We start from the raw sequence: 23652 nt of genomic DNA, 5'->3' as shown, positions 1-23652 counted from the left end.
AACCTAAAGTCACAGTGTCTTTGAATGAAACCTTCTCATTTCCAAATAACCGTTTAATTTATTTTCGTCCGGTCAAACGGTTCAGGCCACATCTGCAGCGAAATACACACTTCATGATGTCAGAAGAGGACAACCTCTCTCTGACACTTGACTCACACTTTTTATGGATCTGGTTTGACTATTAAGACTATGACAAACTGCAGTGTTAGGGCCACTGACTTTCATTAACAGAGTTGCTTCTTGGGTATTTCTAGCACATTTAAAGATCAGTATTTTATTCATATGATCGTCACATCTACAGTATGATTTGTTGTGTGTAAACACAGTAGCAACAAACACTTTCAGTTCTATAAATCTGTTATCTGTGATAAAACGACAGCTTCTCTGTCGAGAAGACAGCAGCACAAGCCTTACCTTGAGTTAAGTTTGCTTCAGCCTCTAGCTGTCAAAAGAAAGGCTCTTTTCAGGAGGAAGAAAGCTTTCTGATTGAGCGTTGGATTCGGCCTTAATTGAAACCTTATGTGTGGCATGTGGAATTCTGGGACTTTGGCACTCTCCCAGGAATCCACAGAATGTGAAGATTTTTTTTTCTGCCTCACCCCCCCTCTCTCTTTCTCCCTCTCTCTCGTCTCTCCTCTCCCTCTCTTTTTTCCTATGTGCAGGGGTGTCTTACATCAGCCCAGAGAGCCCTGGTGAAGGACTGACAGCGAGCGAGAGAGAGAAGGGCTCAGATTGTAACGTCCGGCCGTCTTGACTCTCACTGGAATAATCTAAAACCATCTCTGAACAAATGGTCTGAAAGGCTGAGACATCTTAGAAGTAAGTCATTCTTTTCTTTGACACTTTTTAGCATAACTCTTTCCTGTTTTATATCATCGATTGGACTGTAAAGTCCATAAGGCTTCAAACTCTGACCACCTGTGAGAGTACCTTAAAGTTGCCTTGAAATATTTCATAGTTGGGAGCCTTAGCTGCATGTTTGAACTGCATGTCCCTTTTGTGTGAAGTAGCTGCTGTTTGCATGGCAGACTAGAAGAGTGGACAGCAGAGCGGAGCAGAGCGATGCCAGATTCAAACTCCTCTTTGCTCCGCTGCAGATCCAGCTGTTGCAAACTGAAGCCATTATTTGCCATTTTACTTTTCTGTGGTTGGATGAAATTGAGGCTCATTCCTTCATTTAAACACCTTCTCAATTTAAATAATAATCAGGGTTGAAGAAAAGAATACGAATGTCATGCAAAACACCAGCAAAAGCTTATGTCTTTAACCTTTGAACAATATATTTTTATTCTATAGATGCACTAACATTCAGCGCCTTCCTTACCAATTTCAAATAACAGACATGTCAACGATTCAAGCGTCATTCTGTCTGGAGATGGGAGTGTTTACTGCATCACATGTCTATCTATTGTGCAGAATGACACAAGCTTTTTTTTCTTTTTACAGGCGACAGAAGAAGTGTAACTAATGTAAAAATGATGTGACTCTTGTTTGAATGCCTTGCACCAAGCTAACACACATTTTTGTTTGCTTTATTGTGGCGGGGTAGTCCGGGGTATGTTTTGGAAAAGTTAAACAACTGACTTGCTTATTGTTTGCTGTGGTCAGCTGATGATATGTTGAATACTCAAGTTACAGCTTTGAAACAGATTTTTGTCCACGCGTTACATGTCGTGCTTTTGTGTGTCATGGGGGTGGGGTGTATGTCCTTCAGTGTTAGGTGTTACGTAGGTGGTATATGTAGGGGGTCCTCCTGTGGTATGTGGCCAATAGGTGTTCCACACAGAGGCCTCTTTTCTACCTTGTTGAAGTTATTTGGTAAGTCAACTCGACACAGAAGAGTTGTGTCAATAGTTAAGGATATGTAGGAGCTCACAGCTCTGACATTTGAACGGTCAGTGACAGACTCAGGAGAGGTAGTCAGTCTGATCAATGGAGGCATTGTTAAAGAGAGGTCAAGCTGATGCTCAGCATCAGGTGTGTGTGTGTGTGTGTGTGTGTGTGTGTGTGTGTGTGTGTGTGTGTGTGTGTGTGTGTGTGTGTGTGTGTGTGTGTGTGTGTGTGTGTGTGTGTGTGTGTGTGTGTGTGTGTGTGTGTGTGTGTGTGCGCAGGGTTTCCCCCAACAGTTTCTGTGATGACAGAATCATGGATGAAATCGTGAAATTGAGAATTTAAAAAAGCTATAAGACAGACTCCAAAGGGCCCAACATTAAGTCAGAGCTCAAAGCTAACTGGAGATTTGAAAATATAACTACATCTAAGTTTCCAACTGTTTTTAAAATGTCCTAAAATACATTTAAAAAAACAATTCCCAGTGACTTAGGCCCGGTGGGCCACCAGGCTTGCAATACACTGGGGGAAACACTGGTGTGTGTGTGTGTGTGTGTGTGTGTGTGTGTGTGTGTGTGTGTGTGTGTGTGTGTGTGTGTGTGTGTGTGTGTGTGTGTGTGTGTGTGTGTGTGTGTGTGTGTGTGTGTTACTAGGGTATCTGGACACATGGCTGCTTCTTGTTTTTGTTAATGTTGTTGTTGGCCTTAGTGTCTTCATACTGTAACATGAGTAGAACTGATTTTCTGTCTGATTAGTCAATTGCAAAAACAAATCACCAATGGCAAATTTTCACATTAATTGTATGTGATTTAACACGCAAAAATCGCAAACATTTGTTGTTTCCAGCCGCTCCAATATAATTATTTACTCCTTTGCTCAATTTTACACCATTGTAATCAAATGCAAATTGTTTTGTCTTTAGATAGAATAGACTTTGAGAGAAAGTCTTCCTAAAAATGCTTAAACCCCCTTAAAACTCTTTTTTTGAATGTGCTTTAAAGTCACACAATTGAGATGCCATATCAGCATATTTTCTTCATCTACAATATTGTGTAAGATGTCTCTATCTAGCAATCAAAAACATCAATAGTAAATCAGAATCATAGAAATGTTTAATATAATTATGTTCATATTCAGATAGAAATCCACAGTTGGTTAAATGCAGCACAGGGCCGTGATCTATTGTGATTTTATTGAGGACTGTAACTTATTTTTGCTCATTTTGTTGCTCTTCTTCCACTATCAGTTCTCTCTTCACCCAAGTGCAGGCTTTCTTTCTGTGCAGCGCCAAATCCTGGGGAACAAAGAAGTAATGGAAGCACAATTAGACAAAGCAACCTGAGGGAAAACAACAAGTGAAATTACAGAACTTGACCACAAATTAAGTTTGGGAACGCTCTGATCCCTGCAGATTGATGGTGTGTAACAGCATAAGAGAATTTCGGGCGTGGAGTTTTCCTTGAAGGCGTTTTTGTTGTGTGCTCTCTTGGCTGGACGCATAAATAGGAAACAATCTTTATCAGGGTAAATAAACTCTAAGTCAAAGTCGAAGGAAGGACTTATTGCTTATGACAGGGAAATATATGAAATGCCTGTGGTGGATGTCAGAGGGGAGTGGATAATGTATTCACATTCAGTGTTTTTTTATTTGTCCAGACAGTTGGAAAACAGAGCGGGAGACAACGTTGAACGTGGATTTGATCCCATGCCATCACTCCATTATCTAGCTGTAATTTCATATTTTACACACACACACACACACACACACACACACAGGGACGGATAGAATGAGAGAAAGAGTATAGAGGAACCACATTAGGAGTGTGTTATCACTGCATCTTTCTGACATGTCATTTCAATTAGCAACCCTTCCCTCCAGAGTTTGGAAGCTGACTGACATCCTCACATACAGACCCTAATCACACACCACAGCAAAGGCTGTAATTTCAACCCCACATTCAAAACACTGCACTGCAAGCACCCGGTGCTTACTTAGCTTAGCTGTAACTCAACGCAGACGTTGTTTGATTGGAAGTGTTTTCAAATCAATGCCTCTGGCAAGACAAAACCAGCTGTGCACTCGCTAGCTGAGGTGCGTGCTTGTAATTTGGTATAAATAGTCGCATTTCAGGGAACATCATACTTTAAATACCGCGCTGTTGACTTTGCATCCCGCACGTGCTTGAACTTCGACCCTGCCCAAACCAGCACCCCACTCATCGCCTACCATTTAAGGGGGATTAGGTTACTCGTAGCCTACAGCAGACTGCATTTGTCCCTCCTATTTCTGAGCTTTAATTACTTGTTTTTCTCTGACTTGAGTTCTGCGTCCAAAACCAGAGATGACATGGTGATTTAGCTCTAGTGACGGCAAATATGAAAACAAATGACATTTCTTCCACTGTGGAATAATTAATGAAGTTAATATGAGGTTGCTGCTTTGATCCAGACTACAGAGAAGGCCGCCCCAATCGCAAAAACCAAATAATTGTAGAGGAGCTAGAAGATAGATGCACATACACATTAACACAGTGCCTAAAAATCTCCTCTGTTTGCACATGTGGCCTCAGTTATTCCCCCGTCTCTCTCTCCTATTTACGAGTGGCAGTCTCTTTTTGTTTGTCTCTCTACCTTGCTGTCCTCTCCCCTTCCCCTCCCTTCTGTAATTACAAGCTGTCAGGGAAGATCTGCGGTAATATTTTAACATCAAAAGGACCTTATGACGTGCCGCAGGCTGCCACTGTGAACAAATGACAGCCTGGGCAGTGAATGAGTTGTCACTGCTGACGTATCAGGCTGTACAGGCAACTGCAGCCTTTTTATAGAACCGTTACTATCTACTCTCATATTGTTTTTTTTTATTTGAATGTCTATAAAGTGGATCTATGTTTTATCTGTGGTGAAACATGACATACGGTACTTTAGTACAATTTTGAGATGCTGATATCTAAAATATTAAACCATTGATTCCCATCCTTTTTGGCCCGTGACTCGTAATAAAAAAAAAAGCATTATCACGTTGTAAATGTTTGTATGTTGTTCGCAGTTCCACCAAAGACGCTAAACTTCTCTGATAACTTCATTTCAATGACTGTTCAGATTATAAAATGTTTTTTTTTAAAGATTATTCTTTTGGAGGGGGCTTATCCCTTTATTATAGTGACAGTTGATAGGCATGAAAGGGGGAGAGAGATGGGAGATGACACGCAGCAAAGGGCTGCAGATCGGATTCGAACCCGGGGCGCTGCAGGACTCAGCCAACATGGGGCGATTACTGGGTGAGCTAGAGGCCAGCGTGAGATTATACAATATTTACACAAAAAAAGAAAATATTAGAGAAAAGTCAAAAATCGGAACACAAATGAGTGTAGCATCTGAGTGTTTTTTTTCCTTTCCAACTCCATTAATTATCTCACGATCACTCAGATTTATATTGTGAACTTTTTAAGGGGGGCCGGACCCTTAGTTTGGGAACCACTAGACTAAAATACTTTAAAACTAGCTTCACCTCAACCAGCTACAACAGTAAGATACTACTTACATATTTAGCTGACAATAGTTTTGTACTGCAGAATAGAGCAGTGCACATTAGTATAGAATATGATATTGTCCTTAACAAAGCTAAAGCTCTTTTTTTGTTTGAAAAGTGGTGAATGCACATTGTAATGGGGTGCTGGTATTCTTTGAGACATTATATGCATAGTTTAAGAATACAGGTGTATTTTCTTCTGTTGAAATTGGGGAAAGAACTTCTCATCTTAGCTGAATGCACAAATGCTCTTGATTTAAGCAGCATGCAGGGGATGGACTTCTGCTTTAATGGGGGAAATGGAAAAAAAGAGGTTCTTGGCACGGACCGGTGTTTTTCCAATCTGACAGTGTAGCTGTAAAGTTCTGGGCCTGGATATTCAATCAAAATGGATTTCCAGTCATAGATTTTACTCCTTACACAACCCCTTGTTGTTGCACGGTATTCAACAGTTATCAGTCTTTGTTGAAATGTTTGGTAGCTCTAGCAAGAAGATAAAATACAGACTCTCCTGCAGTTTCTCACTTTGCTTTCTCCCTTGTGGCCACTAAGCATCAGCTGGTAGCCTTTACGAGCACCTGCACACCGGTGTGAACAGTTCATGTCCTCAGGCAATTATAGGTTCCTAATGGCACTATCAGTGAGGAGCTTACAGCAGCTACGTGGTATGCAGGCTGGTGTGCTCCTGCCAGAGACTGTCGAACCTCAACGAAAGCAGTTACAGTGTTCAAGACAAACCTCGAACCTTAACCTCTGCTTCGTTACAAGATTCACCAGATGGATCCAAAGCCCTGCAGCCCCGCCTGTGAAGCAGTACACTCCCTTTGCTTTTCAGCTTTTGGTTTCATGTTACTGTAAAACCATTGCTTACACAGTAGATCGTTGTTTTTATCCACTCTAACATGGAGCAATGCTCAAGATCTGCCTTGTATATCATTACATGTGCATATGTGGTGTAAGATATCCTACAATTTTGCGTGTAGACGGGAACATTTCTCCACAGGTGTCGCATCTTACCCAGACAATAGAGGATTGTTTCTTTACCAGTCAAGAAATTTAATTGTGTGTGCGTGTGTGTGTGTGTGTGTGTGTCTGTGTGTGTGTGTGTAGGCCTGCATGCACGTTCGTGCGCCTCATTCTGAGATTTTACTGCTGTGTGTTTGCATGGCTCCACCTGGGTCTGATCGGGAAATGTGATTCGGATTTCATGCATTCCCATAAAAATAAAATATCTGTGATGCTATGTTACAGCCTTCGGGGAGAAACAAGACAATATAATAGAAAGCACATGTGGATGGTTACGGTGCGCAGCACGTGGGCACACTGTATAGCAATCAGGCCCCAGCACCAACAGGGCACATAAACACACATACGCACCCTTATACTGTATATGCAGTTTATAGCTCTGAAGCCTAGGCATGGTGTCTGGGTTCAGGAAGGAGATCTGAACTGAGTAAGTAAATAGTTTTTGATGTTATTTAACTTTTTGCACACACTTTTTTAACACCTGCCTTGTCTTTAGCAGCTCATATACGCAACATGTTTGCCATTGTTTATTGGTTATTTAACAGGGACGATACATTGTTTTTGTCATTTTTGGGCCCAAAGCTTTCCCATTTACAACTGAACCGGGGATGTTGTGGTTATAAATGTATCAGGCCACGTGATACATTTATGGCACCAGATCGAGCTAGAAGCTGACTTTTATCTGTGGTCCCTTTTTGAGAAATGTTATACCATTACAGCATCCAACACATTTTACCAAAAGTTGGGAATTGTCAAGTAGTTATTAGTACATGTAGTACAAGTACATGAGTTGTGAAAAAGCAAGAATAAAATATGTTGAACACAAGATGTTTCATTAAACTTGTCACATTGTTATTCGAATTATGTGAAAGTATTGTAATTACATTCCCCATTTAAAGTCATACAGTTTAACAGACATGATGACCTGCGTTTGAGCATCGTGATTATGAATGAGGAGATGTAATCTTCTAGCCCCCGCGTCTCAGGCAATCATGGGTGGCTTTCAGTTGTTCTTGACCCTCTTAGCCTCCACTGGTTGCTCACTCTTCTGCGGAGGCTCATGTGAAGCCCCAAGTGTTGACGCTGCTCCGTGTGTGTGTGTGTTTGGGTGTGTGTAGAGACAGAAGCAGGGAACAGATCCAGGTAAACCGTGCGTGTTGACTTTACAGACTTTCCCAGGGTGCAGGGCCTGGTGGTACACCAGTGTTACTCTGTATGCTGGGCTTAACCCTCCAAAAATAAATCTGATTTATTTATACAAACAAGAAAGCCTGGGAAACCAAAATAAAAACCGCCGGAGGACATGGCAGCGAGCTCTTACTGAATGCAGGAGAGTGTTCTTGGGGATGCAAGATGAGGAAGAGGTGGATGTGTGTGAATTTGCAAGAATAGTTATTTATGACCTGAGTAACCTCTCAACATCTCATCTGTGAATCTGCGATGCATATAATTAGTTTTTCTGATTCAAACAGTAGAGTACAGGTATGTACAGTATCCTGGTTGAGCTCTGTGGGCTCATGGGTTTCTGAGGAGTGTATCTGTCCTTCACCACTTCCTGAACTAGCCAAGAGGGAGAGGTTATTTACAGGGGAACAGAAGTAGAAATTGTCCATAGTTCAGTAAAGTTCTGCTTCAAGTTGACACAATAATCTCTGCTTGCTGCTTATCAAAATGTTGCGTTTATAATGGGTTATAATGTATGAGCTCATAGCTTTGATACAGATATCGACGACGTTTACTTCCGGGATTGTTCAGGTGCTGCCGGAAATTCTGCCAGATGTCACACTTTTAGGCTGGATGTCTGTTGCCTTGGGCTTTCTTTGTCTTGTAATTTTAAACTCCGGTGGATTTATGAGGACGTGGTTAACTGCTCAGATCTGTGCAGGGTAAATCCAGACAGCTAGCTAGACTATCTGTTCAACCTGAGTTTTCTGTTGCACGACTAAAACAACTTTTAAACGTACACATGTTCCACCAAAACAAGTTCCTTCCTGAGGCTATTTTCCAGCAGCAACGTCAAAGATATGCCAATAAACCAGAGCATAGTTTTCTCCCATCCCAGAATGCTGTGTGGACTAGCTAGACCCTCCTCCGCAGCGCTGTGGAGGAAGGTCTGGCAACGCGAGACTATGTTTATAATAACCTGTCTGAGTAATACTGTCCAGTCTGAATGGAGCTGTGATGGAGCACTTTAGCCTAACATATCTTTGAATACATCTACAGACAGATATTAGTCTAAGTGAGCAACTGACATGTTAGATATTGTGTTTACCTTGGAATTACATGCCATAACTCCCACTGGTACAGTAGATACAGTCATTTGTCACCACATTCAGCAACATTTACTTCAAATGGATCCTCTGGGAGAATAGTACTGTAAACAGCTGTTGTACTATAACATACTTAGTTATGAAAAGATTTTGAGAGATAGAACTGTTGGTTATGTATTTTTATTTATTTTGTCTCTAAAAGATTGACATTGCATGTATTTTTTTAAATGTATCCACATTTGCAGCCCATTTACACTTATATTGTGTTTCTGTTTACCAAGTACAAAGGACAGATTACTCATAGTGCCCACAACCTTCCCTGGGCACAGGAGATATGTTTGTATGTATGTTTGTACATACATACTTGACTATTAGAGAATTGTTGCCGATATAATGTGAAATAAATAGAAAAATATGATCTGGGTCTTTGGCCTTTGGATACTCATTTTATAACGTGTCAATGGTTTGTAATGACAGTATATGGATATGTAGAAAATCAGAGTGAGGGGCCCTCTAAAGACGCTGTGCTCACGGGCCTCCTCATTCCACATCATGGTTACAAATATCTTTTTTAACTGAGGGACAGTAAAGTCTATTATTTTATGTCCCTCAGTGAAATATGTAGCGATATATGAGGCCAACTTTCCTTTATGAGTAATTCTCATCTTCTTACTTTGTTCTATATGCGTTTGGATCTGCTCTCACAGAACAACATGTAATACTTTAATTTGATGAGAAAATGCCCCTTTGGACTTTTAAAATGTGTCAAACATGCTTCTCTACTTTTAAAGGACCATGTTTTGATTACTTTATACACTTTCAGCCTAAGTTTGTCAGTGGACCTGACTTTGGTTTATTTAGATAAATGTGACCCTGGAATGAGCCGTGCTGTGGTATAGACTTTCATGAAGGTTAGCTGTATGACAGATATGAGATCAGAGTCTGTTTGGATTTTATTTTTATTTTTTTATTTTTTGCGTCAGGCTAAATTTAGAACTTGACTGAAGAAGAGTGCAGAGCCTCTGTGAGGCTGTACTTATGTACCTTGAGCTAAATGCTAATATCGTCAGCTAACATGCTAACAATAACAATGCTTACATGCTGATGTTTAGCTAGTAGGCTATAATGTTTACTGTCATTGCTATTTTTAACATTTGCTAATTAGTTCTGATGAACAAAGAACCTTCAACAATACCAAAAATCCCTCTTTAGACATGTCAGACCAGGGATGGCTTTTTTTTTTAAAGAAAATCTTTTGGGCATTTTAGGCCTTTAATTGACAGGACAGCTGAAGACAGGAAAGGGGAGAGAGAGAGGGGGGGAATGACATGCAACAAATGGCCATGGGTCAGAATCGAGCCCATGGCCACTGCGGTAAAGACTGAGCCTTTGTACATGGGGCGCACCCTCCTCCAGTTGAGCTACCAGGGCGCCCCAGGGATGCCTTTTTAATGTGTTTTGCAAAATGTGGTGCACTGTCAAGAGAAACCTAGTCATATATATATATATATATATATATATATATATATATATATATATATATATATATATATAGTTCTCTGGGCCTCACTTTGAGACAAAACCCACTCCTTACACTTAATCCTGCATTACTGTGTTAGTAGTGTCGCATTGCCAGAAAGGTCTGGCAAGTCCACAAGAGAAAAAACGTGCTCCGGTTTATTGGCATTTCTTTAAACCAATCACAATCGTCTTCTGGGGCGGCTCTAAACGCCGGATGGAGTAACGGCGCCTCCTTAAAATAGCCTCGGGAAGGAACTTGTTTTGGTTGAACACGTTTACGTTCAAAAGTTGTTTTAGTTGTGCAACGGAAAACTAAGATTGGACAGCAGTCTGGATTTACCCTGCAGAGATCTGAGGAGCAGTCAACCATAAATTCACCGGAGTTTAAAATGCCAACACAAAGGAAGCGGAAGGTAACAGACATCCGCCGAAATGAAAGACATCCGGCGGAATTTCTGTCAGCACCTGAACAATCCCGCAAATTAAACGTTGTTGATATAGACTACTGTGGTAGGGTTTGTGGACAGGTATCTGTACCTATACATGCCTCTGCCATGTTTTGAAAGCCCCCTAGCTAAAGCCCAGAATGGCATCTTTACCCCCATTTTATAAACTACACTTCTCCCCCATCTTACCCCTCCTTACCTCCTCCTATTTCCCCCTTCGACCCTCCTGCCACCAGTTTATGTTCGGCGGCCTGCATCGCTTTGTTAGTTAGCTGCCTGTGACAAACCGTTGAGCTCAAATCTCATCAAAAAAGTAGGTGGACCCAGTTTACCTGGGCGCCATGGTTACAGAAGAGAGCAGACTTTACCTCAGACCAGTGATATCCAAACCAAACTTTGCCTGGTAATGTCTGCTGGTCGTTACTGAATGAATTGTTTAATCAGCAGTAAAGTACCAGTGGATGGATTTTTTTTTTCTCAGGAAAATAAACTCTGAAGCATTACTTCAGCATCACTGGCCCACAGTATGTGATCCTGCATGCTTAATAACAAGGGCCCAGAGGTTGAACCTATACTGTATAATCCCTCTTTTCTCTGCTCCTACATGCAGGTGGGGAAGGCGTCTGCATGTGACCTAGATCTCCTGTCTTTTTCCTGCTCCGTCTCTCAGGAGCTATGAGAATAAATTCACCTCTGAAGGGTTTATGCAGCTGGTCCTCGTTGCGGTCCTCTGTCTCCAATCCCACCAGCTCTCTTTTACCATTACTTCTTGAGTTTTCAGTTCTGAAAAATCTGTGTTACTGCAAGGTGTAGCTGTGGAAATTAATTTTAAAGAGCAACGCCCACTTTTCAAACATACATTTGCACCTACTATGAAATGATACAATTTCTGTGTGGAAAAACTCAAGTTTAACGACAGGAAGAGCATAATAAATACAATTCTATGGTCACTTTTGAAATGTAAACACAGTAAAGATGTTTTGACAATGCCTTTATACGCTTATTACAGTTTTCCCCTTAAATGTTAGAAATATCTCTTCGAAAGTGAAAAGGAAAAACTCCTGCAGCAGACATCAGTGTTGTAGTACTCGAGATCGGTCTTGGTCTTAAGACCGGTCTCAAGATCACTTTTTTTTTGAATGTCTCGTCTCGGATTCAACCGCATTTTTTTACTCGGTCTTGTCTCGGTCTCGGCTAAAGAGGACTCTGGATTTTATTTCAAGACCGATCAAGACCACAACTGCAGAGATATCACCAAATTGCCTCTGAATTGTCTAATTTGATGTGTTAACATCATTACTGTGATTGGATGTAAAACTTCCTGCTTCAAATGCAACCAATAACTAGACTAATTTCTAATTAGAAATGTGTTACTGTTAATCCCCTCTCCTCGCCCCCTTAACATGCCCAAGAAAGGGAATGCGGGAGCAGGGGTGTCGGACTGGAGGATGGAAATGGGACTGAGTACCCAGGGCCCTGGTGTGAGGAAGGCCCAAAAAGATGCTAGAATGAATAGCTGTGGATGCAAGGAGGGGCCCATAGAGAATGCCTTTCTACAGGGCCCAGAATTTTGTGCTACGCCCCTGTGTGGGAGACAGGAGAAGCTCTGGCTGTCTGGCACTGGTATGGTCTGGTCTTGGTCTTGACTCGGTCTCGACTTGCCTTGACCAAAACACTGGTAGACACTTTTTGAAACGGAGATAGGACATAAATATGTTTTTCCTGCTGTGTTCCTGTAAGCCAAGAACGGAGAGAAGTTTCCAGAACTGTGAACCTGTGCCTGCTGCTGACTGATCTGACATTACTATAACCGAGGCCAGTGGTGGAATAACCGCTGTTCACTTCACACAGGTGAGAGCACAGCTGGATCCACAGGAGGCAATAGCAATACAACTGATACACAGGAAATTCATTTTCACATTTAAACAATCACAAACTAAACCACAAGTATCTTGAAAGTTCACTATAAACTCAACTTAACATACACTCAAAGTATAAAAATATTAACAATGGCTTGGATCTCGTATTTGCAGCTTTAACTCTGAGGAAAAAACAAAGAACAGTGAGAAATGTTCTTTTTGAAGCATTTGAAGGTTAAAGCCTATCATAGGCTTTTAAATTGATAAAAGAATTTTTCCTAGGCAGTCACAGTTCTTAGTGCATGTTGCTGCAGTATTAAAATCAACATGGGTAGATGCCAAATTAATTGATATAGGTATTGTGTGTGTGGTACAGCAGCCAAAGCAGGGATTGTTTTTGAAGAATCTACCAAGTGGATGTATTCATGTATTGGGGCGATACTCCTCATCTACGGTGTACCACTTGGAGCAAAACCCTAAAATTGAAAAAAATGTATTGATTTGGCTTGAGATTCAGCCTCTTAGACTCAGCTGTACTGCATGTTGTCAGATTTGGTCTAAATTGTTTTAGAGTTTGTCAAGCTTGGATTCATTTTCAATTCAATTTTATTTATTTATAGTATCAAATTATTTGAGTTATCTCAAGAAACTTTACAGATAGAGTAGGTCTAGACCACACTCTATAATACACAAAGACCCAACAATTCCAGTAATTACCCCAAGAGCAAGCTTTTTAGTGTAACAGTGGCGAGGAAAAACTCCCTTTTAGGAAGAAACCTCGGGTGGTGAGAAAAACTTCCTTTAAAGTGATCGTTCGGAGTAATTTCACCCTAGGGTCCTTTGCACCATGTCCTCGAGCCAAACACCCCCCCAGAAGCTTTTTTCAGCTGGGTCTAGCATTGGGAGAGTTAGCGTAGCAGCGTTATCAGCTGAATAGCTTAGCGCAGGGGCTAATGGACCCACGTTTGTATCTCGTAAATGACCCCACTAATAATGCCCGAAATGATACCAAACTTCTACACTAGTACAAATAGGTTATGTACTCATAAAACAATGGATTAGAAAGTTTGTAAGTTTATAGAAGTTTATAAACACTTGGCTGCTCTCTTCTGCTCTCTGTTGCTGCAGCTGCTGCTGCTGCTACCTGCAGTTAGACGAGTGTAGTGTTGACGAACTGACGGAAGAGCCGGTTAATTAACCCGACTTGTGTCACTGAGCCGGGAGAATCGAGTGCTATACGTCAATGAACCGACTCACTCCTGTTTTTTTCTTTTACTTCATTCGTGCCGTTGGCATTATATATATGTCAATGGTTGGCCGTTGTGTAGCTAGTATTCTTCTGCTACTGTGTGTGTTGTAATCTAGCTCATTAGCGCCTCCACTGGACTGTAGTGGTGGTGCTAGAATCAATCAGGAAATGAGCTACTAATGCCTAGACCCGAACGAGACCGAATGTAACCGTGTAACCGGCCGGCCGCTCGAGTCTAATGTAACCGTGCAACCGGCCGGCCGCTCGACTCTAATGTAACCGTGCAACCGGCCGGCCCTCTCGACTCTAATGTGCAATTACGACTCTAATGTAACCGTGCAACCTGCCGGCCCTCTCGACTCTAATGTAACCTTGCAACCTGCCGGCCCGCTCGACTCTAATGTAACCGTGCAACCGGCCGGCCCTCTCGACTCTAATGTAACCGTGCAACCTGCCGGCCCTCTCGACTCTAATGTAACCGTGCAACCGGCCGGCCCTCTCGACTCTAATGTAACCGTGCAACCTGCCGGCCCGCTCGACTCTAATGTAACCGTGCAACCGGCCGGCCCTCTCGACTCTAATGTAACCGTGCAACCTGCCGGCCCGCTCGAGTCTAATGTAACCGTGCAAGCGGCCGGCCCGCTCGACTCTAATGTAACCGTGCAACCGGCCGGCCCGCTCAACTCTAATGTAACCGTGCAACCTGCCGGCATGTGCCAACATACAAATTAATAGATTACATTATTGATGGATATCACATACAAATGCACGTCATGTTATCTTAGTAGTTATGTTAAGTTAAATGTTTGTTACGTGATAGGTAGGCTGTCACCAGGAGACTGTGCACCAGACTACTGAACAAGACAATGCTATACTACCAAGGGGAAAGCATTAGGCCTATATCACATACAAATACACGTAATGTTATCTTGATAGATATGTAAAGTTAAACGCGATCAGCCCCACCCCCCCCCCCCGCTGCCGAGGGCACGCGAACCAGTGACCAAATCTATTAACTCGCCTGCTAGTTATACACTTAACACTTAGTTAAAAAAAAAAAGTTAAATTAAAAAATATTTTTGTTGCATCTCTTTTCGATGTAGTAATTTGTAGACAGCCCTAAGCACTCGTCTTACTGCCGGCAGCAGCAACAACAACAGAGAGCAGAAGCCAGCAGGCAAGTGTTCATAAACTTCTGGTGTACTTACAAACTTTCCAATGATCCATCGTTTTATGAGTACATAACCTATATGTACTACTGTAGACATTTGGTATCATTTCGGGCATTATTAGTGGGGTCATTTACCAGATACAAACGTGGGTCCATTAGCCCCTGCGCTAAGCTATTCAGCTGATAACGCTGCTATGCTAACTCTCCCAATGCTAGACCCAGCTGAAAAACGCTTCTGGGGGGGTATTTGGCTCGAGGTCATGGTGCAAAGGACCCTAGGGTGAAATTACTCCGAACCATCACTTTAAGGAAGAAACCTCGAACAGACCCAGGCTCTTGGTAGGTGGTGTCTGACGGTGCCGGTTGGGGGTGTGATGAACAGTGGCAATAATAGTCACAATAAAGATAATGGAACAGTGACTAGAAATAGTAGTTCATGGCGTAGCAGGGCACTGCAGGGCGTAGCAGGACGTAGCACGGCACTGCAGAGCGTAGCAGGGTGTAACGGCATAGCATGGCGACAGCTGCAACCATGATTTAGGTGCCACCCTAATCCAAGGAAACATGCTGGGCGATTAGCAGATTAACATCGGTCAGCTTCTACTATCATTTGTAAAGCTCAGCTGTGCTTTGAGATGAAGGCTAACTTTACCACGTTAACATGTAAGTATGCTAACAAAAGTTCAATAGCATATTATTTCATTGATCTCAAAGTGCAGCTGAGACTGAAAGGAGTTTGATCATTAGAGATATTGTAACTTCTCATGAACTAATGTGTTGGAGAAGTAGACATTTGTTACCTGTTGATAAAAAGTCAAGAGAATTCATCCTCTCGGGACCTATGCTACATTTATGACAATCAATCCATTGTATTTTAATCTGGACTAAAAATGTTAAAGAGACTGAGCAGTAATGCAAAATGTATGTGATTTGCAGTAAATGGGCTAAAACATGCAAACACACCATTATGGTCCTTTGAGAACCAAAGGTCAGTTCTCCTCCCCGATACAGCACAAGCAATCTTTACATAAATGTTCTCCAGCACATGGTAAACATACTTTTTGACTTCCAAATGCACACAAGCCATCAGGTGTTTATGTTTCATTAGCTATGAAAAGCCAAAAGCAGTTAAGCTTAGTAAAAGCGTCTCAGTGGGAAGTGGCTGTAATCTGAAGCTGCAGGAAATGGAAGTAAGAAAAGCAATACGATTATGCGTTAAGGCACAATGAAAAGAGGCAAGTCAGACCTTAATTAGTGCGACAAAATTCGGGTGGACCATCAACGTTGGTCGCACAAGATTAGTTTGAGGTAGTTTTACTACAGAATTACTTTGAAGGTCGGCTTGAGCATTTAGCTTTTGATTGAAGAGACTTTGGAGAATCAATTTGAATCCACAGCGCCTGTCTATGGTAAAAAACAAACAAACATAAATATCAATCTTTTGATATTTCCAAATACACATGTCCAGTCATTGTAGCCAGGAAATGTGGAAAGCTGAGGAAATTTGTTCTTCAATATCACGTATCTTTATAAAATCAAGCCTGCTGGTTAAAAATAGAGTACATTTTGGCATGAGCTCAAAATCAACAGGCCTGGATTTGTTTCCCATAATGATATGTATGTGAACCTGCTGCTCATATCTGCCAGAGGTTAATTTGGACAGAGGTGAACTGGAGCATTAGCAGACAAAGTGTCTGCTGGTGGAGACCTGTTGAACATAAGCAACAAGAGATAAGCATAGAGATGATATTTTTGGAATAATACTCTACAGTCACTGACAGCAGATTGAACAGTATGTATGAAAGCCTGTACTGTAGTCCAGTCATGTCCCATTGACCGGAGCGGAGCACTGCTGCTGCTGATCCTTCTGTTATTTCAATGGGGAAACGTCAGGAAAAGGTTGATTTTGGCCACTGATGAAGACCAGGAAACGTCTGAGATACACACACACACACACACACACACACACACACACACTGATGTCTGTGAAAATCCCCACAGTTCTCTGGTAGTTTTCTTTTGTGTCATGTGTAATTGGGTTAAGATAACCCTGCTTTATTGATGCCTTTTAGTATTTCAATATTTACATTGGAGTTGTAGCAGAAAGCCAGTCGCCTGCACTACAATAAAGATACAAAAGCATTAGATAGTGAAATAACACAAAAGCAGTGGAAAACTATACTAAAAGAAAAATAAGTGTAAAAGTACACAAAACATGAACACTTGATTTTTCTCTCTACTAACACCAAAGTGTCTCATTTGCTGCAGTTTTGTTACATAAGATGCAAATAAAATGGTGTGGACAATAAAACGGAGTTATATAACAGAGACTTTGAGCAGCAGTAAAAGTGCCCCAGTTGGTTTAACTCGATCAATAACTACACTAAGCTGTTTAAGTGAAGCAAACTTAAGCGGGATCTTTGACTAATGTGGGTGTATACTGCACATCCTCGTCCTGTTGTCAACATTTAATAAGCAGAGTTGTGTGCGAAGTTGCAGAAGGGTGTATGCATTGCCATGTTTGTCCGATTTTGTTTTGTTTTGTTTTTTCAAACTCTACATTTGTGAAGTCACATCACAAGGGAAATGTGGACAGAAACTCATTGAAACTGGTTGTTTTGCTCTGCTGTTGGACTAAAGTGGTCAGATGGAGGCGACTTTTTGGCGCTGTATCTGTGCAGCTGAAGTCATGTCTGTGACTCAGTGTCTCTTTCTCCCCTTCCTCCATCATTTATTCATTCATCATTTGTTCCGACAATTAGCGCGTAATATGTAAAATTATAAAGATTAAATTAAAAAGCTTCATTTTAGTTGTATTGTGTCTTGTATGGTTGCTATTGAAATATTACCACTGTTAGAATTTAATGGGCCTTCTCTCATAGAGTGATAAAGCACTATATAAATGCAAAATCGCAGTTTGGTGGCAATTATTTTGTCTTTTAATGAGTGGAATAAAAACAGGCTTCAAATTAAACTCCCATTTTTCCCTTGTATATGCAAACAAACGTTTGGTTCCCATGAACACAGAGTAGTGATCATAAAATAAAATGTGCTTACAGACTGAGCTATTTTTCACAGTTTTAGCCTTGTGGTCAAACTGTATATTAAGCTGTGTACCGCACATTTGCGTAACCTGCTGTGTCCATCTTGTCTTTCAGATTGGAACCCTGTCTCTGTGCGTGTGTTTGGGATGAAGCACCTGTGGGACGTTCACTTCCTCCTGCTCATCCTCCTCTACCTGTTAGGAGCCGTCACATCACAGGTCAACCCAGGTCTGTGCTCCCGCGAGAGGGCAAACTGCATCTCCCATTTATCTGTGCCATGATTTCAGTGTCTCAAGTCTCTGAATGCAACAAGATCATAATGGAGAGTTTGTGAATACCGTGAAATGAGTTTTGTGAGTTTTGGGTAGTGTTTGGTGCTCCAGTCCAGTCCAGTCTGATTTTGATTTTGGATAAGTGCTGCTTTGTGGGAGCCATGTGGTCCCCTCTCTCTGGTTTGGCCTCTTTGATCCCAGCATGCACGCCTTTCTCGTACGGGTGGTTTTTTTGTGTGATGTCAATAAAAAAGGACCAGTAATTTTTTTTCACAAGGAAATAGAGTAGCAGCATTTTGTGGACAGAGACCGAGTCAAATAGGAACCAAAGAGAGGTTTTTGGTTATCGTTGACATTGTAGAACTACAGCAGATATTTGCCAGTACAAACCTCGATCTGGCTGCTGTTTATGACTTCAGTCTCAAAGCTTCTGTCATCACGCTGAGTTTTCTTTATCGTTGAAGGGATAATAAATGTCATGTGTTCAGATCCAAACAGTAATTAATGATGGTTTTGTCAGAAAGGTTCAACACAGAGTTTACAGGTCACCCTGACCTCACTCTGCCAAGCAGTGTTTAAAAAGAAAGATAAAACCAGTGAAAAAAAAAAAACGCCCTGTCACTTCCACATCCTCCCGCCTTACTCCATCCCACTTCCACTTTCAAAATAAAACTTTTGACTATATATACCACACTGTTATACAAGTGTAAATCCAATTTCTTTTTGAGAGTGTATGAGAATAAAAACAGACATGAGGTCATGATGACAGGCTTGAGGTTTTTCCTCAGTCAACAGTGCTGAATCAAACGTACAAACATTACATTTTTTAAACCAAGACCAAAACAAACAAAAAGTTACGTTTAACAGCAGTTGTTTCTAGAGCGCTTGCCCATACCTTGAATCATTTGAGCTGTACAGACATGCACAAATACACACACAGATCAGTTTTGGGCGTAGACACACACTCAAAACCTGGCTTTCCCTGTTTGTCATTCATTCGTTCTTTGTGCCAAAGCTCATAGTTTTATGAGGAGTTTTAACAAAAAAAAAAAGCGAGGAAAGAAATCGAGAGGGTGAGCAAGATAGAGATCACACAGCGCTTTTATAGAAGGAGTTTTAAGTGAAATAGTTTATGCATGCTGTGGTTACTTTCATGCGTATGTCTCCTTACGCATATATATTAATTGCTACATGTTTGGCCTATTTAACCAGATGTAAATGTAACATAGGATATTTGTAAGTGTTTGTAAGTGCAGTGTTAGCTCTTTAGAATTCAAAACTTTTGATTGTAGATATTTTATGAGGCATCTTCTCAACTACACTTAATTTAGGATTTCAATGTTTGACCCTTGTGGTAGTGACTTTCTGTGCTTGTCTCTCTTGTGTGTGTGTGTGTGTGTGTGTGTGTGTGTGTGTGTGTGTGTGTGTGTGTGTGTGTGTGTGTGTGTCTGTGCCTGCTTGCATGCATACTGTATACTCGCATGCACACGCATACTGTGGATCCAGCTATCCCACTGGAGTCTGTGGCTAATGCATACCAGACATTCTGACAGAAGGAAAGTCCATTGAAATAGGCTCTGTCTTTCTCCCCAGCAGTGTGTGTGTGTGTGTGTGTTCCCAGTATTTGACCACTCATAAGTCATGAAAAGGACTGCTTCTGCATCTGATCATGGTCAGAGTTCAACAAGTTCACCATTGAAGACAAACTTTAGTATCTGTAATCGGACCCAAGGGATTTCTTCACTTAAAAACCACCAACGATTATTTAAAAGATTTTTTTCTTTTAAATAATCGTTGTCACTGAGAGCTTAAATCTCAACCTGCTCTAATAAATGGAAGCAGGATATATCCACCTATAATTCTGTCTAATGCTTTAGTTGTGCTGCATTGAGAAGAGAGTCATTTTTCCAAGGTCTGGAAAATATTCATGGCTGAATATAGTAGAGCTGAGATGTTGGGTGATGCCAACTTTCCCCTGTTTAAAATTCCCAAGCAATTGAGTTATACCATCCCTGTCTTTCCCATTTTACTCGTGAGTGGGCGAACTTTATTTCACTCTGGAGGGGGAGGAGGTGTGGGCACAGCGGCCAAATATCAAGCACTACTATTATTGTGTGGGCTTCTTCTCGTGAAGATGTCTAGAGTAAACCTTGAATGAATGAACGAGTGAATTATTAGTGGATTAGAACTTTCTCTTTAAATCACACATCACTTTAAGACTTTGTCTCTTTTGATAGAAGAAATAATCTTCCTCTGAGGCTATATCTTTTTAATACTCCTGCTATGTTTAGCATTTCACAGGTAAACATGATATGGTTTTATCACAAAGGTAAAACATACCGTTGCTCACCATGAGACGTGTTTGTTGTTTCATGTTTGGGATCCCATTCCACTGTTAAGAGCAACTGACTGAATGTAACGGCGTGTCTTTAAAGCAGTGGTGTAAACACATTTTATCCATATCACCTTGTGAGGTTGTTGTGGCGATCGTGTCTTAAAAGCTACAAGACTGATTAAAACTACAAAGTTGTTTGATAAGTTTCTGCAAGTTTGATCCATTGTTAATATAAAAATATATAACAACTGACTCTTGGAAAAATATTTCAAAACAACTGACTCTTGGGACAACAGGATCTTGAGTTGTAATCCTGTAATTTCTTAAATGTAAATTGTGGCCACGGTGTAGATGTAATACATGTAATAAAGCAGATAGTAGATTAAGCAACACAACCAAAACTGCCCTCGATGGACAGGTATTATCCAGCAGATGTGAACCTCAACTTGCGTGTGTGTGTGTGTGTGTGTGTGTGTGTGTGTGTGTGTATTTGGAGCCAGCGGTTGGACAGCAAACACTACAGAACAAACCTGCCTTTCAGTAGTCAGGGTGCGGTTAAAATCAAGAGGTGAGAGAGAGGGTTTGGTGCATTACTCCTTCAACTCTCTCTCTCTCTCTCTCTCTCTCTCTCTCTCTCTCTCTCTCTCTCTCTCGCTCTGGTATTTTTCCACCTTTTTCTGGGGTGATATTTTTAGATACTGTGGCCAAATGTTGAGCCTGATGGGTGATGTGTGTGTGGGGGGGAAATCAGTGTATGTGTGCTTGCGTCCAAACGAACACACTCGCCTGCCCCCATAGCTCACCCCAGGGCTCACCTCTGAGTGGGTTGGGTGGATAAATAAACACAGTAAAAACCAACATTTTGAAGAGTGGTCACACATCCGGCACGATATATACTGAAACCTGTCTCTCTGACTCTCTCGAGGATGTGGTTAAAGACTCTGATAATGACTCCTATTTTCATCAATTATGTTCCAGGCAATTATTCAATGTTTTCCCCAGCAAGTTGCATTTTCTCTGTGTGTGTATATATCAGTCTATTTTACTGGCAAGACTTCATCACAAAATTACACTATTTATGTCACCACCTCATACCACACAACATTCACACAATCATCCCAGCATTATCACTAAGAGTACTTTTAGTCTTTTTGACAATTATGTGTCATCCCAGTGTGAGACAGTAGGAGTAAAAGATGCTGCACTCTGGTCATGGCTTTCTTCGTCTCGATGTCTGTTTACACTTTTTACCTCTGTGTGAATGACGCTCATGTGCTGCTCTTCTGGCTCTCACAAGTGCAGTAACGCCAATAACCTCAAACCCATAACCTCTGGACCAGGCTGCAACACTGCACCAAAGAACCATACAACATTTCAGCTACTTGATGCCTGTGATTATCATTCCAGCTTATCCATTTTCAAACATTGACATTCCTTGTCATCTTATCCTGCCCTGATTTGATTTAAAAATCATTCATTGGAGATCTCTGCTGTTTGTCTTGAAGCGTGGTCTGACGATTTTTGTTTTACTACAGCTATTGTACGTGCACTTTGAGCACCGCACCTATCATTAAAATGGTTACGTAATTATGCAGCCAATGATACTGCTAACATGCTGAGAATATGAGAAGAGTAAGATGATTTTTGGTGATGTGGTCTGCTCATAGCCAAGGCGATCTGGTTCGAGGAGAGAAATAGGAGTGCAGTGGAGGGGTGTAAACATTTGGGGATAAGTGATGAGGGCTGCAGCGAAGAGGGCAGCATGGAACAAAGTTTAGAGAGGACAAGATGAAAGGAGGACAGAGGAGGCGAATTTAGACATCTGGAAGAGTTTTTGTTTGTGCCTCCTTTAAGCTGTCACTGTGTCACTGCCAAGACGAAGCCTGCTTGCGTGCGTGTGGTTGCATCTACGCAGGGTTTTGTGTGCACAGATATTTGAGCAGCGTATCAGGTCATCAGTCCATCAGAGCATTTTCTCATTGTGACTTTTAAGCAAATATTTGGATGAGATCAAGTAAGAGGAAGAGGGAATCACAGGGAGATAAAAAGGAAGAAATAAAGAGCAGGAGAGGGACAGAGAAGGCCTTGAACTTCGAGATCTGCTGTTGCTGGCATCTGCTCAAAGGTTTTTTAAGGCCAGGTTTACTGGGTCAGTCTCCCTTTAACTTCTGCCCACAGCTGAAAGCCGCAACCCAACGCAATCACAAACGCAGAAATCAAGTTTTTCCAAAGGCTCTTTCGTCCATAAATGAGGTTAACTAGCGGTCATATCCTGTTAGGTGGAGTTATCAATGTTATGCCTAAACATAAGATCAACTCAACCCTGTAGATAACACGCAATGGAAAAGTGCCCTTTCATTTTTGCTCTTGGAAACCAGAAATCAGTAGATTCATTCAGAGCCTTGTAAAAGTTAATAGATACCATGTTGACTGTGTCACGCTCAGTTAGCCACTAGCCAGCTGAGTCCTAATGAGATGAAGTTTTTCAAAATCACGCTGTTAACTTTTATCAGCTCTCGCCACTGAAGGGAACAAAAGAAAAGAGTGAGGGGAGAGACCACACAAGGAGGAGTAAGAGGAGGGCAGAGGAGACATGAGGGGGTGGACGGGCATGCAGGAAACAGAGCAGGGCACATTGCTTCTGTTGACCGCACAGCGGGGGCGTGATGGGCTGAAACCTGCCAGCTTTACCGCGCGTGCACACACACACACACACACACACACACACACACACACACACACACACACACACACACACACACACACACACACACACAAACTCCTGTATATGTGCTTGATACCAGCACTGTTTGGACTGGCAGAGACACTGAATGGATCTAGCTTATTATTTCAATAAAACAACCTCAACTTGAGTGGAAGAAGTTGTGTGTGTGTGTGTGTGTGTGTGTGTGTGTGTGTGTGTGTGTGTGTGTGTGTGCGTGTGTGTGTGTGGTACCCTCACATCACAACACCACCCCTTCATCCAGCATTTGCAGGTTTCTTGAAAGAAGCTGGGAATTAAGTAGTTCTGTCTTAGAAATGTGTGTTAGTGTACGGTTTCGAATTTACAACTCCAACAAGCGCTGTGGTTGTTCTGAGA

At 41.6% G+C, this 23652-nt stretch overlaps 1 protein-coding gene across 2 annotated transcripts in view; it reads left to right on the top strand.

The window, feature by feature from the left end:
* Positions 1-694: 694 nt before the first annotated feature.
* Positions 695-23652, top strand: part of ddr2a (discoidin domain receptor tyrosine kinase 2a) — a 34130-nt gene continuing 11172 nt past the window's right edge. For both annotated transcript variants that reach the window (XM_028587313.1, XM_028587312.1), the window contains exons 1-2: positions 695-819; positions 18060-18173. In XM_028587313.1, the coding sequence (XP_028443114.1) occupies positions 18092-18173 (82 nt within the window). In that variant the 5' untranslated portion in view covers positions 695-819; positions 18060-18091. The remainder of the gene's footprint in view (positions 820-18059; positions 18174-23652) is intronic.

Source organism: Perca flavescens, chromosome 9, assembly GCF_004354835.1.
Source record: "Perca flavescens isolate YP-PL-M2 chromosome 9, PFLA_1.0, whole genome shotgun sequence".
In the NCBI taxonomy this organism is placed as follows: domain Eukaryota; kingdom Metazoa; phylum Chordata; class Actinopteri; order Perciformes; family Percidae; genus Perca; species Perca flavescens.
Note: the sequence above shows the minus strand (reverse complement) of the source record. Positions and strands in the feature narration are given on the sequence as shown.